The sequence below is a fragment of the Arvicanthis niloticus genome, chromosome 3 (assembly GCF_011762505.2).
Source record: "Arvicanthis niloticus isolate mArvNil1 chromosome 3, mArvNil1.pat.X, whole genome shotgun sequence".
Taxonomy (NCBI): Eukaryota; Metazoa; Chordata; class Mammalia; order Rodentia; family Muridae; genus Arvicanthis; species Arvicanthis niloticus.
In genome coordinates, this window is record NC_047660.1 from 60,986,711 (window position 1) to 61,003,170 (window position 16,460).

General features: G+C 40.8%; 1 protein-coding gene across 1 annotated transcript in view; it reads right to left on the reverse strand.

The window, feature by feature from the left end:
- Nucleotides 1-2,068: 2,068 nt before the first annotated feature.
- The window catches only part of Fgf9 (fibroblast growth factor 9), a 40,010-nt gene continuing 25,618 nt past the window's right edge, over nucleotides 2,069-16,460 (reverse strand). Inside the window, exon 3 of the mRNA XM_034499214.2 lies at nucleotides 2,069-3,766. Coding sequence (XP_034355105.1) covers nucleotides 3,521-3,766 — 246 coding nt within the window. The 3' untranslated portion in view covers nucleotides 2,069-3,520. The remainder of the gene's footprint in view (nucleotides 3,767-16,460) is intronic.

Sequence of the window (16,460 nt, forward strand, 5' to 3'; positions counted from 1 at the left end):
ACACTGGAGGGGGCCTTGGTGGCTCACACATCCTTTGAATTCAGCTGGCACTTTGCCCCCACCACCATCACTTCACTGCTCTTGTGTGCACATGACCACAGACTGTGCATCCAAATTTGGCACATTTCAAGGTCAGTTTATGCAGCAAACAGACTCTGAGCTTGGACAGTCACCATTGTCCATTTGTCTGTCCAAAAAAAAAAAAAAAAAAACCTGTGCAAACATACTGCCTGTGCTCACTCCAAGTTCATGACTCTTCATCCCAGAAGATTCCTGGCTGTTTCATCGAACGCTCACAGGAGGAGGAGGAAAGAGTGAATGTGTTGTTCCTCCATGGCCCCCACACTCCCCTAGACCTTCAGTTCATTTTCAATGCATAGGCAAGCTATAAAGGCAGAGGCTACATTTTACATTCCGCTGGTTCATACAGGCAAAGAATCTGAAGCGCCCCCAAAATGGACATCAAGTAAAAACTACCAGTTTTCCAAAGTCTGTAATTATGTATTTACACAACATACATAATCCTGCATGTATTTACATTCGATTACAGATTATTGAGTGACACAATATTGCGGTGTTAATGAGATGAAACAGGGAAAATACCACCAACTGAAGCCATTCTTTTATCTACAAAACAGGACCTGGCAGGGCAGGTTCCAACACTGACCTGGCATGTCCTTCAACACTGCTTAGGGACATTTGCATGACAGATGGGAAGGTGGTTCAGTCCACCCTGGCTAAGTCTTTGGCCATGATGCCAATGTTGGCACCAACAAGAGAGTGGTTTGGCTATCTGAGCATCTGCTTCTGAGCTGGAATCAGCCAGCCCACAGTGGAGTGGGGCTGCCATCCAACAGGCTTTGCACCTCTTAGAGCAGGAACTGGACCTGATGCAAACCCAAGCCTGGGAATCATCCACTTCCCAGGGTGATACACAGAAACCCTGAGCCATCTTCTCTCCCATAGTGCCTATTTACATAAATCACATACATCAATATTTATTTATTTACAGACCATTACAGTTTATTGTACTGGTTACCAAAAGCAGACATTTTGCTTTTCAGAAAAGAAAAAAAAAGTACCAAAACAAAGTCCAAAAATAGACATTAAAGTAGCATTTTCTGGGAATATATGAAATTTTTAGTTTTTGCACAATTCTTTTTTATTCTTCTAAGCTGATTTTCTCAAACCACTGCTATTTTATGATTATTATTGGCTGTCTCTTAAAATCAATTTCTTCAGATATTATAGCTATGACATCCTACCAACCTAATTCTTTCCTGTTTTCAAATTTGAATCTTTTAAAAAAAAAAAAAAGGGGGGGGGGGTGGCTTTTGGATAAACGGAAATCTGAGTATGTGTACATTTTAGCAGCAAAGTGTTAAATAACAAAAACACTGCTCAAAACACCGCACCTCCTGTTTAGAAAGTGAAAGGGGGCTCCAAAGAACACACATAAGGAGCATGTTCTGATCTTTATCCTACCGACCATTTCACAGAGCGTCTGGCTCCTCTCTCTGTGACATCTTTCAATTCCAAATACAAGCTCCTCCCTAAGCCTCATGAGCACAGTCCGTCATCACACGCTCCAGCTTGGACCTTAAGAAGGCTACATGGATTTGCTCAGGACAGGAAGGCAGGCATTTCTAGACCACAGCGGCTATCGCTTGCCAGTGACATGCTTTCATTTCCCATCGAGAATGTGCATCCAAGCAAAACAAAGCCAGAATATCGCATCTTAACATTAGCTGCACAAACTCAAACACATTTTTTTAGCTGTTATTTTCAATTTCCCCAAGTTAACTGGCTAGTAGGCGAGAATGTATTACAGATTTCTTTCCTTAAATATTGCTTCAAGAATTTGGCTCTTGTCATCTTAGTATATAGTGAGAGATAAATGGTTTCCCTTGCCCAGTGGGAGAATTTTGGCTATCAAATAAGTGTGTATTCTTGAGCTTTTCAGCATGTAATGTTATAAAAGGTTTTTGTAAACAGTGTTCTGCATAGTACCCACTTCACTGACCGTTCCGGAAATAAAGCGCAGGCAATGAGTACAGTACCCCCCTAATGTCATTACTGATAAACATTTATTAGTTTCATGTTGCAAGTTTTACTTGAAGGGTACTAGCCCCATGTAATTATGACAGTTCACACCAAATGCAATCTCCATGAAAGATGTTTCAGTGAGCCCTAGGGTCCTGGTATAATTCCATATTTGATAGCCAAGACACAAATAAAATGTTTACAAGAATGATCCTGTTCATCTGACGTTTGCCTCTGGAAAAGAAAAAGAAGGAAAGAAGAAAAAGGAAAGAAGAGGAGGAGGTGGAAGAGCTACGTGAAGGGCTTTTCCTCTCCCTTGGGAATTATAATCAGTGCCACGTTTGATGTTAGCCCTGCTGTCACAGAAGTGGGCTGAAATTAAAAGGCATAGTCACTGCTTAGCTTTGGTACACTCTGCAATTGATTAAAACAAATAAGACATACACCAACCCTCATATGTTCCAACCGCCCAGTTACACTGAGAGACTGAGTTACGAGAGGAAAATTACAGACACAAAAGGAAGGGTTGAAACCCAGTTTATCTTTAATCCTCTGGGATAAGCTATGAAACAAGCAGTCTGAAGAGTGAATCCTCAGTGTCATGAGTGATGTGCAGAAGTTTACAATAATATGGGCACAAAATAGATTGTCGCCTTCAGTACATTAGGGCCGTTAGAGTTTCTCATACACCTACTTGCATGAAGTTACCACAGGTTCATAGCAGACTTTGCCATTTAATGCCTACAGAGCCTAAAGCTTCCAAAATGCCTATCTGGCCTGTACATATTTCATTAAAAATAAACTCTATATAATAAATAAATATATAAAATAAATAAAATGTTGCCTTTGGAATTTCTATAAATAAATTTAACCTTTTTTCTTTTTTTCTTTTTTTTTTTCTTTTTTTCTTTTCTTATTCTTTTTTTTTTTTTTTTTTTTTCCTTTTAAACTAAGAGGTCTTTGCTTTAAATTCACTGGGCTATGATACCAGTGAGAATGAACTGATAGTCTTTTTTAAATGAGACTGCACTCTCCATGCCTATGGAAAGGCAGTGTTCCCTTGAGCAGGCCACCAGCCAAAAATCCTGATGAGTTGAAGTATGGCAGCTGTGCTGATATAGGATGAAGTTCAACTGATCAAAATGTAAAAGCGTGTCTATTTCCCAGCATGCATCAGGCCGTTGTCCTCGTGGCGCGCTGCAGTCCCCCGCTACTCACTCATGCACTCGCACCCTCTCTCCCCTGCTTTCACAATAAATCAAGCAAGTGGCCCTAGGCAGCCCTCCAGGAGGACCAGCCAGTAAGTGCAGAGCAAATCGGCAAGTCCTCATCCAAGCTTCCGTCATAACATATGCATGCGACAAAGTTTGGCAACAGTGGAGCTGAGGTGACGGCACTGCTAATCAATAAGAACCCACCGCATGAAAGCATTTATAGTGGTTATGTTTTAAGGGCTCAAGTGAAGACACTGTCTTTGTCAACTTTGGCTTAGAATATCCTTATATAGTTCAGGTACTTTGTCAGGGTCCACTGGTCTAGGTAAAAAATGTGTAAATTTCTGGTGCCGTTTAGTCCTGGTCCCTTCTCTTGGAGTCCCATCCTTATTTAATGCAACATAGTATCTCCTTCCAGTGTCCACGTGTTTATACAGGTTGGAAGAGTAGGTGTTGTACCAGTTCTCTTCAAACTGTTCTCTGAACACACACTCCTGTGTTAGTTTTTCCTGTAAAAAAAAAAAAAAAAGAAGAAGAAGAAAGGAAATAAATACGTTGCAAAATGTAGCTGCTTCATTAAAAAGCAATCATCTCCATTGTTACACACAAGTTGAGTCCCCATTATTCAAAAATCTTTGGACCAGAATAGTCTTAAACTACTTTTTTCAATTTTTGGAACATTGGCATTTGCATAGTGAGATATCTGGGATATGGGACCCATATCTAAACACAAAATTCACTTATGTTTCAAATATACCTTCTATGAATAGCCTGAAGGTAATCTTGCATCATATGTTTTCATTAAAATGCCCATAATATGGAATTTTCCACTTGTGACATCATATTAGTGCTAAAAAACATGTTTAAATATGGGGACAAGTCACAGTTCAGAATTCCAAATCAAGAATATTTGAGCCATAGAAGCCCAATAAAATCATTTTTTATTTTAAACTTTATTATTTAAAAAAAGTTGCAAGCAAAAAAAGTCACACATGGAAATTAACAATAACCAAAACCTATATGATTCACTGGCCTTCTATATAGTTAGATTTACTGTCAGAGTGGAAGCTGTGTGGCTTCACACTGGATTTTACACTTTCACTATCAAATAAATTTTATGTACATATCCACTACCAAAAATGAAAACAAAAATCCATCTTTACTTTGATACACTTTGCAAAAACTGCTTAATTCTATCCAGTTAATGACATTTGACTTTCTTACTCAAAATAGCTAAAGCACAAAAGATTCTAAACAATTTGAGGGATAAGAAAAAAAATTGATTTTTTAAGATAATATTCATTATTTTTCCCATTATCTAACTATGCAAAATAGAAATGTCAATGATAAAGTCAAGAAAAAGGCAGCACCTTGATGAATACAAAATTTAACATAAAAATCAATCCACTGATAACAGCCAGATTCTTTTTAATGAGTGTCTTCCACATGCCAGTCACTATACTCAAAGGACAAATGATGCACTGACCAGTCACATTTTTGCCCAAACACTTGGATGGTGACCTCCATGGGAGGGATTTGCCCAAGTGGAGGCTCTAAGAAGCATCTCATTGCTAACAGATTTTTACACAGTATTTGCCATATCCAGTGACATTTACAGTGTTAACCGTGAGTGACACCTTGGAGCATCCTGTTGCATGGATTACATTCTAAAGCCTTCACAATCAAGCTTCAGTAGGCATGTACTTGCCTGAGGCATGTCTTTAACCTATGGGTAATATAAGCCTCTTCCCTTTAAAATTCTGACCTCAAATTTTACAAAATAGAAATTTTTTAAATCCCTGGGAGAGATGGCAAAGGCAGTGCACACCTATAATCCTAGCACTGAGTAGGCATAGGCCAAAGGATCTCTGAGTTCAAATCCAGCCTGGTCTAGAGAGTAAGTTCAAGGACAACCAGGGACACACAGAGAAACCCTATCTTGGAAATCAATCAAGCAGGCAAAATCTAATTCCTGGGAGAATTCTAAAGCAGACCATTCTGGATGCACCTTGGTATATCCAAAGGATTGGCTTCAAGACATCCCTCAAAATCTGTGGATGTCCAAGTCCCTTACATAAAGGTGGTGTGCTTGCATAGAGCCACCACATCCTCCCGAGGACTTTAAACTATCCTAGATAACTAATGATAGCTAATACAGAATAAATACAGCTACAGCATACATAGCTGTGCAGCATCATCGAGGACATAGCTTCCTAAGTCATGGGATGTGGTCCCATATTGGATCGTGCAAATGAATGTGCAGGTCACAAAGAGAAGTGACAACTGTAAAAGGTCTCCACATGTGCAACAACCAAAACTAATTCAAACTCTAATTCAGACTGAGCATGAGGTGCTTCTGACAGCACAGTCCCATGTCACGTCACAAGACTCACTTCAGCCTTGCTTTGAACAACATGCTGTTAGCTACACAGAGCCAACCAGCGTCGCCTAAAGCACCTCAGCTCAGACTGGAGACTCTTAAATCGATGAACTGTAATGTTTTCACCATGCATAAAAACTTTTCTACTCTTGTAAAACCAAAACCATTTAATTATGAGAAACAAAAAACTTTAATACTTTCCACTTTAACATGTAAGTTTTTCAAATTAGAACATCTTTGGATTGTATTACGTTAGAATGTTTTATTTTTAAAAATTATTTATTTGAGTTTCATAAAACCTGAGTTGCTGACTTATGTTTTATTTAAAAATACATTTTGGGTTGAGATTAGGCTAGAACTTCCAACAATTTCTAAAATATCTAAACATACTTCTGACATTTTGTGCTGTGTATTTATGTTAAACAATGTCCTTAGTGCTGATACTATAAAATCAAAATCTTGATCACCTCTGAAAGTGCATCAAATATTCCACCAAGGTTTAAGTCTGTGTAAATGCAAACGAGCACACCCACCTCACTACCATGCAAAGACAGACAGACAGACAGACAGAGAGACAGACAGATATCTCACACATTAGTTACACAAATCAAACACTTGCTAATAATACATCATCTTTACATATTTCATCTTTACATATAGGCCAAAGAATTGTTTTAAATTTTCTTTGTGATACACACACACACACACACACACACACACACACACATATACATATTTACATACACACACAGGGCATTCATGAGTGGGAAAGGTTTAAAGCCCTGGTTTAGGGAATAAAGACAACAGTAATGTGTGTGTTGAGGGTTTTCAATCCACAGAGAGTTGGATCTGCACATGTGCATCCCGTGAGTCAGAAGGGATAGCCATAATGCTTTCTGTCTCAACTGAAGGGACATTTCCAAACACAGTAAAGTAAAAAAACAAACCTCCCAGCCCACGAGTTCTTGAATTAAGTAGAAACACCCCCTTATTTCAGAGATGCTAAGAGGAAAGGTAGTCTCAATTTTACATTTTCACTGCAAGAAGATCTGTCTTCTGAAATACCCTCCCTTCCTCTCTCTGAGCTCCATGAGAAGTGCAGTCCCTTCTGCCCTCACAATCAGGGTGGAGATCATACAGTCATGTCTGCCCATGGCTAGAAACGACACACCCATCACATCCCACTCCACAAACACGCTCTGGGCTGAAGTATGTGGCTGAGGCTGCTCCTGGTGAAGGGAGGAAAGATGACTTTCTACCTCTGGTTTTATCACTGCTCAGTTGAAACCATTAAAATCAATACCTTTCTAGCTAGCTATTTTAAAACTTAAAACTAAGAGAGCTCTTAAATCCTTTCTGCTGGGCAGCTGCTGGTTGCTGTTCAAATGGAAAAGTTCATGCAATCAGGGAACATGATGCTTGCTAGACTCTGCTCCAGATGCAACACTATCGTTGAGAAGAACATTGAGGGACAACACCTCAGACTCTCCTGATAGCCAAGCTCTGGTAGCTGGAACTGACTGCCACACTCACCAAATTGGCAGATGAATAGGCAATAAGAAAATCACCAAGAGGCCAAAGATGAAGCCTTCATAAAAGTGTGTAGCTACAATCACTTCATGCCCTCAAAGTACCCTGTAAATATCCCCTTGGACAAAATGGTCATCACAAGAATGTCTTCAGAACCAGCTCTGAAACACAAACAAGGCCAGACAGGAGGCCATGGTCAAGGCTGAGTAGTGGCCCAAGATGGGCAGGCACGAATGGTTCCTCTAGAACTTAAGCTCCAGGAGTATTTTTTTGTTTCCATCATTACAGATAGGAAAGGTGACTTTTAAAATTATTGCTTTGCTCTTGTCCACTTGGTGCCTGAATAAGTAAATAATAATAATAATAATAATAATAAATCATGCCCACGGGCTCTGTGGACACACATCTAACTAATAGCAGACTGAAGGTATTTGGAATATCGCTTACATGAGGATTAAACATGTTACAATAGGTCTTTCTAGAGCGATATGCAGAGATGATCTGCAGGAAGGCATGTGTAGTATCTATGCGATGCTATGGTGTTTTACATGAGATACCTGAGCATGGGTGTATTTGGGTGTGTCAACAGGATCCTAGAACTAATCCCCTACAGATACTGAGGGACAACTGTCATCGAAAAGATAAGGTCATTTAATAGTCTTTTATCCCTGTCATTCAGAACTTGAAGGCATACAGCATACTTTACACATCACCAAATTACTGATGCCCTTTTGTATTTATATATTAAGCATATGACTTAATATGCTAAGTTTAGAAAAACCAAATGGAGAGACCCATCTTCTTCTCCCATTGTTAGAAAGCCAAGAGGGCAGAATAGAAAAGGACAGAATTTTACAGAATCAATCAAGAGTTCAACATAGAGGGCTCACTCGTGGTCCATGTGTAGCGATAAGAAAACAATTTGCAATCTCACCACATGGGCCTGGAGACTGAACTCAGTCTCGGTAGTAAGTGGCCCCTGAGCCATCTTACTGGTGCCTGGTCTTTCTTAACCCAAAGGCCTAAGACTTCCTCTAACAGCTCTTAACGGCTTCCTCGTAAATACTCTACCAAGTAGCCAAAAAGCATCAGCAAGGATTCTGGTGTTGTTTTGGTTTGGTTATTTTGGTTTTGTGGTGTTTGGAATCAAATTCTGGGCCTTGTACATACCAGGCAAGTGTTCTACCACTAAGCACCCTCCCAACCCTACCCTTCCTCCCCGACCTCCCCCACCCCACCCTGAAATTTTTAACCAAGTATCACCTCATCAGATAAACTTGTGTTAGATAGGTTGAAACAAGGGAAAGCAAAAGAACATGGTCAGCCTGTTCATACCGGGTTCATGGGGACATAATGGAAGGGAGAAAGTAAGCCTCATCCATGGCACCCCGGCACACGGCTGCTCCTACTGATATGGCCTGAGGAAGCTCAGCCTGGCAGGGACCCAGGGTACACAGCAAATAGCAATGTTTCACTCTCTCCGCCTGTAAATCTAGAAGGGGCTTCAAGACAATGCAGCCACTCCTGCACCAAGGAGCCAGCCTGAGCCTGATGATCCCCCATACACCTTCCTTCATCAGAGTCCTTGAGACAAACAACAAGAGTGCATTCAAGCAATCAATCAGTATTTTAGGGTTTACTTCCATCTGTACAGCCAAGCAAATTGATTCCTGGCTAAAAACAAATTTAGGAAATTTTCTAAACATTTTTTTCATTGATGAAATGGACTAAAAAATAGAATTAGATGCTAAGACTTCAGTGGTAGGAAAAATCGGGTGGGGGAGACAGGAAGTATGGATTCAGATTAAGGGTTGTTTCTCTCTACTGGAAATTGCTGAACAAATATTGTGAAATAAATCTTTGTTAAAAAATACAGAATGATTTCTCCATGTCGGGAGCCATATTTCAGGAGCAGTTTCCGCTCCATTTGCCCGTAGGCACACTGGCTGCATGGAGGCCTTTCTTATATCAGAGACTGAACACAGAACACCAGCAGGGAGAGCTGGCTCACACTCTGGGAGAGTCTCCTCACTCACTGAAAAGACACTGACAACCATTTATGTCCCTCCCCAAGTCTCAATAGCCTTATCTTTAAAAGGTTAGGCCAGGTAAGGCAGCTCTAAACTAAAAATCCAAAATGTGGCTAGTGTCTGGATTTTGGGGACATGGTGTCGGCCTTCATGAAGTTTCCTGGTTTTTTTCATTAGGAATGTTCAACTGGTCACAATTCTACAAATACTCCAAAAACTTTTGTCCCCAAGAACTTCCAATGATTATCAAGTACAGCGTTACTCTATCTATAGTAAGGACCCTGAGAGACGGTGATAACAGAGATACCATCAGAGAACAGGGCTAAGCTCCAGGAAGCCCTCAGTAACAATGGTGTCCCTGATGTTATGTGAACATAGAACCTCTCAGAAATTAAGCAAATGGAGTATCACATGTGTCATTTCCAGTTCCATGTGTGGACAGTAAGCCCGAGGGTGAGCCGATGCTCCACTATCTGGACCATGGCCTCCTGTCATTTGATGCTGAAGGCCAGGGTGCAGGACATTTCCAGACGTCCCACTTGGGCCGCTCTCCCTGAGACCTGGCTGTTTCTGTTCTCAATGCACACTGATGATCTTGAGGTTCCCGAAGCTTTGTTCACCTGTGGGACATGGGGTGCCACTTCCCAAAGGGCTGTCAGCCGAGGCAAGAGCTACTAGCTTCAGCAGGCTGTGTTCAGGAATGGAGTACAGCTGCTTCAGAGGCCCGTGTGCTTCCTTTTGTCACGCTGCTAGTTTTGCAGGTGAGAGAGGAGGAGAGGACAGTGTCGCAGAGAGCATGAACAAACTTCTACATGGCCAGAAGATTCTCATCGCACATTTTAAAACTATGAAAAAATCCTTAAAAAATAAGGTAAGCCACAAAGTAGAACTAACATTTACACAGCTCAAGGTATGGCTTTCTGTCTCATAGGCTGTTCAGCATTGTTTATACACACATAACCTCCTGGGAAACCCTGAAAACATGGTGTTAGTTCAACTTCTAAAACAGTCTAGCCCCTCAGACATTTCCCTGGTGGTCAGCTCAGTGGTCATACAGCAACTTCAGGGAAGTGAGGGAGGTTACGCAGACATTGTTAAACCAACGGTGCACCTGCTATACCACTCTGATAAGCAGCTTTCAATCAAAATGAAGACATTCATTGAAAAATAAAACAGCTTCCTACACTGCGTACATATCACAAATGATCTCTCCCTTACCCTGGGGATTTTGTCGATGTGCAATCACTGTTTTAGACAGACTAGCAAGATTTACGGTCCATGTCTTTATAACTACTTAGCTGAGACAAATGTTTTAAGTTATGTATTTCTATTCCAAAAAAAAAGTATCTTTAATTAAAAATAGACAAATGCAAACTGGAAAACTAGAAAAAAAATATATTAACCTGTCTTTTTACATGTGTGCAGAAGGGGAGTGTGAGCCTTCAAATAAACTGTACACTTTTTAGAACTATAGAACGCAGATGTTTTAAAACTCACCACATGTTTCCAATGCAGACAGTTTATAGAGTATTCCACTATAAAGTGATCAATTCTTGTTTTATTGTATTTCCATGTTTTAAATTTTTTTAGATTATTTAACTATAGCTGTTTATAGCATACCTATCTTTGAACTATTGGATTTTATCACTAGACTTGGGTGGAGAATGTGGATTTAATTCAAAAGTCTACTAAAGTCCATGCTTTGGAACAAAATCTGGTGAATGTTAGCAGCTATGGAAACCTCTTTTCATTTCATGTCATCAAATTCTGAGCAATGGGAAAAACTGAAATTAAACTTCAAAACTTCTACCATTCCTGTTTAAAGCAGAGTATGAGACAATATAGTGAAATTTCAGTACAGCCCAGAGTATGCCCAAGCATACTTTAGGACGCAGACTCATCTAGACACTGACTTAAAATATTAGTCAATGTGGAAATAGGTAACCCATGCAGGCATTATTATGCTCAATTTGAATCTATGCCCTTTAAAAAAAGAAAGAAAGAAAAAGAAATTAGAGATGTTACAACATTTGAAAGAGAATAATGGTTCTTGTTGCAAATATACAGACTTATGCTATTTTAAAACATGATTTCCACATGAGTGTATGGCAGGGCCTTAACCACACTATGTAAATTACTCCATTCAACTCCAGGGTCAATTAAACAGCCACTGCTGGGACAGAAACAGCCAGAGTGGGGAAACTGCATGACAATGACTTAATTGCAAAGCTCCTGAGTTTCCGGAGTTAATGACTCTGCTGTAGTCATTCATTCTCATATCTAATGTTTGCTACAGTAGAGGTATTTAAACCTCCCTTAACCACAATGACTCTTTCTCATTAATAATAGAGCAGCAAAGCCTTAATGGGAGCTGTGGCAAGGACCCGGGCGATTAAATATAATGACTAAAGGACCATTAATAAGAAACCAGGTCTCTTAACTGTTCTCTCCTGGGAGAAGTCCCCAACTAGATAGAAACAGAGTAAGAGGGCACCTTCTCCTATGATGTTAGATGCTCCCATCCAGGTCCAACCCCCATGTGCCCACAGCACACCTCACCTTAAATCCTGTTTCTCAAAACCTCTGTAAATTCCCCTACCATTCTGGATTTCATATTCTTGAGCATCTTTATGACCTCTGGAATTATGGGAACAATGGAGTTCATTGCATCCAGGTCAATATGAACAGGCAAGTTTTCCTTTTGCCTTATCAAAATATATCAGGAATATATGAAGAAGAGGAGGAGTGGGGAGATTGCTGACCAATCAGTAAAGGTCACAGATAGGCAGGAGGAAAGCTACACTCAGTCAGGAGACACTATATACTTCAAAAAGCAAAAGAGAAAGATCTTGGTACTTCACCAGGAGAAGCAATACATGCTTGAGATAAATGTGTTTAACCTGATGTAAACATCACACAATGGTCTGGAGGGTACTTACTTAATAGCATGCACAAAGCCCTGAGTTTAACATCAATAACATGAAAAATGAAATAAAATAGATAGGATACAATGTATTCACAGTACCCTCTAAAAAATGTACAATCTTTATGTTCTTATGTATTGATTAACACATAAATTTAAGCCCAGCGCAGTGGTTTTACGCCTATGACAGTTACTTGGGAAACTGAGGTGAAGGCACAGCTTATGACCAGTGGTTCTAGGTCTGCTTAGACAGTACAGTGAGATTCTCATCTCAACACATTTAATTAGTTAATGTTTAATTAAATAATAAATTTAAACAACTTTAAAGTCTTCATGCATTTTTAATTCTATAAAATATATATGGAATTAATAGTTACTATAGTTTCTGCATTCTTCCCATACCTAAAAGAAAAAAGACAGAAAAGGGAAATAAAAGTTATCCTTTCTAGAGTAAAACTTTCCAGAGAAGCAGGCACAAAGTCCCACCCTAACCAAGAAACTCCTTGCCATTGGTACCTGCTGGGAGGGGCAGCCCTTCCCTCCAATGGAGTTGACACTGGGTATAGAAACCACACCCCAGGACAAGTTCTGTGTCCATAAGTAGTTTTCCAACACAAAACAGACTCCATGATTTTGAGGGGTTTTTTTTTCTTTTTTGCTACAGTTTGGTGGATTTGTTTGTTTGTTTTATCTTCTAGGGTTTTGTTTTGCTTTGCTTTCTTTGTTTTTCTGGGAGGAGTTAAGAGAGAAAGAGGTAAGAATGGTCTGGAGGATCTGGGACGACCTGGGGGAGGGGAAAGAACACCATCAAAATATATTTTATGAAAAAAATTTTAAATGTAATTTTAAGAAGCTAAAACAAAAAACACCTCCTCAGAATCAAGTTGCTTCAGTATTTAGGAAGCAATCAAGGACCTAGAATGAATCTGGATACAAGCACACACAGACACATGTATACAGAGAGACTGAATGTGCACACACACACAAGCACACACAGACACATGTATACAGAGAGACTGAATGTGCACACACACACAAGCACACACAGACACATGTACACAGAGAGACTGAATGTGCACACACACACAAGCACACACAGACACATGTATACAGAGAGACTGAATGTGCACACACACAAGCACACACAGACACATGTACACAGAGAGACTGAATGTGCACACACACACAAGCACACACAGACACATGCATACAGAGAGACTGAATGTGCACACACACACAAGCACACACAGACACATGTATACAGAGAGACTGAATGTGCACACACACACAAGCACACACAGACACATGTATACAGAGAGACTGAATGTGCACACACACACAAGCACACACAGACACATGTATACAGAGAGACTGAATGTGCACACACACACAAGCACACACAGACACATGTATACAGAGAGACTGAATGTGCACACACACAAGCACACACAGACACATGTATACAGAGAGACTGAATGTGCACACACACACAAGCACACACAGACACATGTATACAGAGAGACTGAATGTGCACACACACAAGCACACACAGACACATGCATGCAGAGAGACTGAATGTGCACACACACACAAGCACACACAGACACATGTATACAGAGAGACTGAATGTGCATATGCACAAGCACACACAGACACATGTATACAGAGAGACTGAATGTGCACACACACACAAGCACACACAGACACATGTATACAGAGAGACTGAATGTGCACACACACACAAGCACACACACATCTTCCATGTGTCATGCTTGCCCGCCATGTGGCAGTAGATAAGCTGCCAAGGGCAGATCCGCCCTGCCAAGTGGGATGAGGAAAATGGTCCAGGGCTTTCCTTAGGAGCTCCCTACAGAAGTAAATCTTTGTTTGAGCAAATCACACAACTCAAAACTTTCTGCACATTTTCAAAGAGGTATTCCCACAAAAAAACCTTGCTCTGCACAGAATAGAATACGAATTTAGAAAGTTTGCTTTTTGCTTTAGGGAGCATTTGGACAAATCGAATTCTAATACAAACACACCTATAGAAAAAGTTGGTCAAATTTCCTTTAAGATCCAAGTTGAAAAACAAATCATAGGACACATTTTTCACTACAGACTACACCTGGTATGAGTAATGACATCATTCAATGACCATTTAAAACACACACAAAAGACATGTAAACACTATAAATACATCAATGAAATGTTCTTCGGTGGGAACTGAGGACAGATGCCCTTGAAGGGCCAGGTTGAGGGACAATGAAGATAAACAAAGCTAAGCAGTGAGAGGTAAGTGAGGGAAAGAGAGATTCAAGGAGGACAGAAGACAAAGACAGAGGAATCCAACAACTACTTAATGTCTGTGATAATCATCAGACATTTTGCTGGGAGGTGGGACTCAAAAGTGAAAAATGAAGAGGCTTTCCAAGGTAAACAAAGCAGTTTAAACCCAGCATACAGTTAGCAGAATAAAAGGAAAGGCTTGGAAGATCAGTGGATTTAGTGACAATGTAAGCCTAAAGATAAATTCCAAAGACCTAAAAAAATACACAGAATTTCCCCAGGAGAGACATGCACTTCCCAGAAACATACACTCCTGAAGCTGACCAACAAGGCTTTGATTTATTTCTCTGTAAAATAGGGATACTGTACAAAGAGACTTCTAAAGTCCTTTTTCTATCAGGCCCCCTCCCCAGTCCCAGTATTAGGGATAGAAGCCAGTGCCTCCCAGAATGCTACATGTAAGTTCCATACCCACTCTGCACTGCACCCAGCCCCGAGACACCTAAGACTCTAATGATTGAGTCTTAGGAACATCAGAATGCTATTCATGATAATTCTGCAGAGACATATTAAATAGGAAATGAAGATAAACTTCCAAGGGGCTAGAAAACAGACAAAGAAACCAAATAGAATGTGCTGCCTTGGGTGCCCGTTTGGGGGGGAGGGGCAGCAGCCCTGAAGTGCTGGCTGCAAGTTGTCTGGAGGACAGGGCTGATATTTCCAGAGATGAGCCAAGGGAAGAGAAGGAGGCAGCTACTTTGTTCTGGGGTTTTCCACATCTCTCTGACTTTCCTTCCATTGTCCATCTTCTTCCCTACACTGGCTTCAAGGAACAGTGCTCCTAGAAGAGCCGTCTCCCTGATCAGTGAACACCCACAATAACCTGCCTGTAAAAGCTTAAACCCAGGAGAGAGTAAATGGTTAGCAATATGAAGATGTGTGGTGTGGGTACAAGGCAAAGAAAGGAAACCACCAAAGAGAGCTGATAATGCCAGGGACCTGGCCACTCCATGGTACTTCCATGGGACTCTTGAATTTTTGCAGCACCTCTAACTGGAGCATGGCTACCTCTGGCACTCCATCTCACCTATACCCCATACCCACAAACAGTCCTCTTCAGACTGGAAGGGAAGGAAACCTGTTCCTGGCACTCTTCCTGCTCCTAGGATCCCCAACTCCTGGTTTCCACACTCAGTCCAGATTCCTCTGGAATCAACTCCTTCTACCAAGCCTCATTTTGTGACATACAAATGGCTGTCCTTTTCTGTTTACTTGCAGGACTATACTGGCCTCTCGTGGGACCCCTCTGCCTTCTACTATATAACTGAGCTTACTTCCAGATCTAACCAGGGCTACCATGACTACCTAGTTACCCTGTTATTCCAAGACCCCAAACCTTCTGCAGGGTGAAGACATTATTCCCTTACACTTCCATACTACTGCTGAACGCACTGGAGTCAGGCAGAGCAGGAACCGGAGACCAGAGCTGATGCAGAGGCCGTAAAGGAATGTTGGTCACTGGCTTGTTCCTCATGGCTTGCTTAGCCTACTTTCCTCATCCTCATCCTCCTCCTCTTCCTCCTTGTTTATTCTTTCATACAATATATCCAACTGTAGTTTCCCCTCCCTCCACCTTTCCTAGTTTACCACCACCATCTCCCCTCTCTCCCAGATCCACTTCTCTTCCATTTCCATTCAGAAAAGAGCATGTTCCCAGGGCTATCAATTAAACATGGCATAACAAGATGCCATAAGACTAGGCACAAACTCTCATATCAAGGATGGGTGGGGCAAGCCAGTAGGAAGAAAAGGGTTCCAAGAGCAAGCAAAAGAGTCAGAGACACCTCCACCAGGGACTTTTTAAAAGGGTGCTGTGCTGAGCAAGGTAGCTTACACCTGTCATACCTATCATTGACTAGTTCATACCTATCATTGACTAGTTCATACCTATCATTGACTAGTTCATACCTATCATCGCAGCACTTGAGAGTCAAGAAGAGTGTCATGTGTTTGAAGCCAACTGGACTCAAGCAAATAAATAATTTTTAAAATTT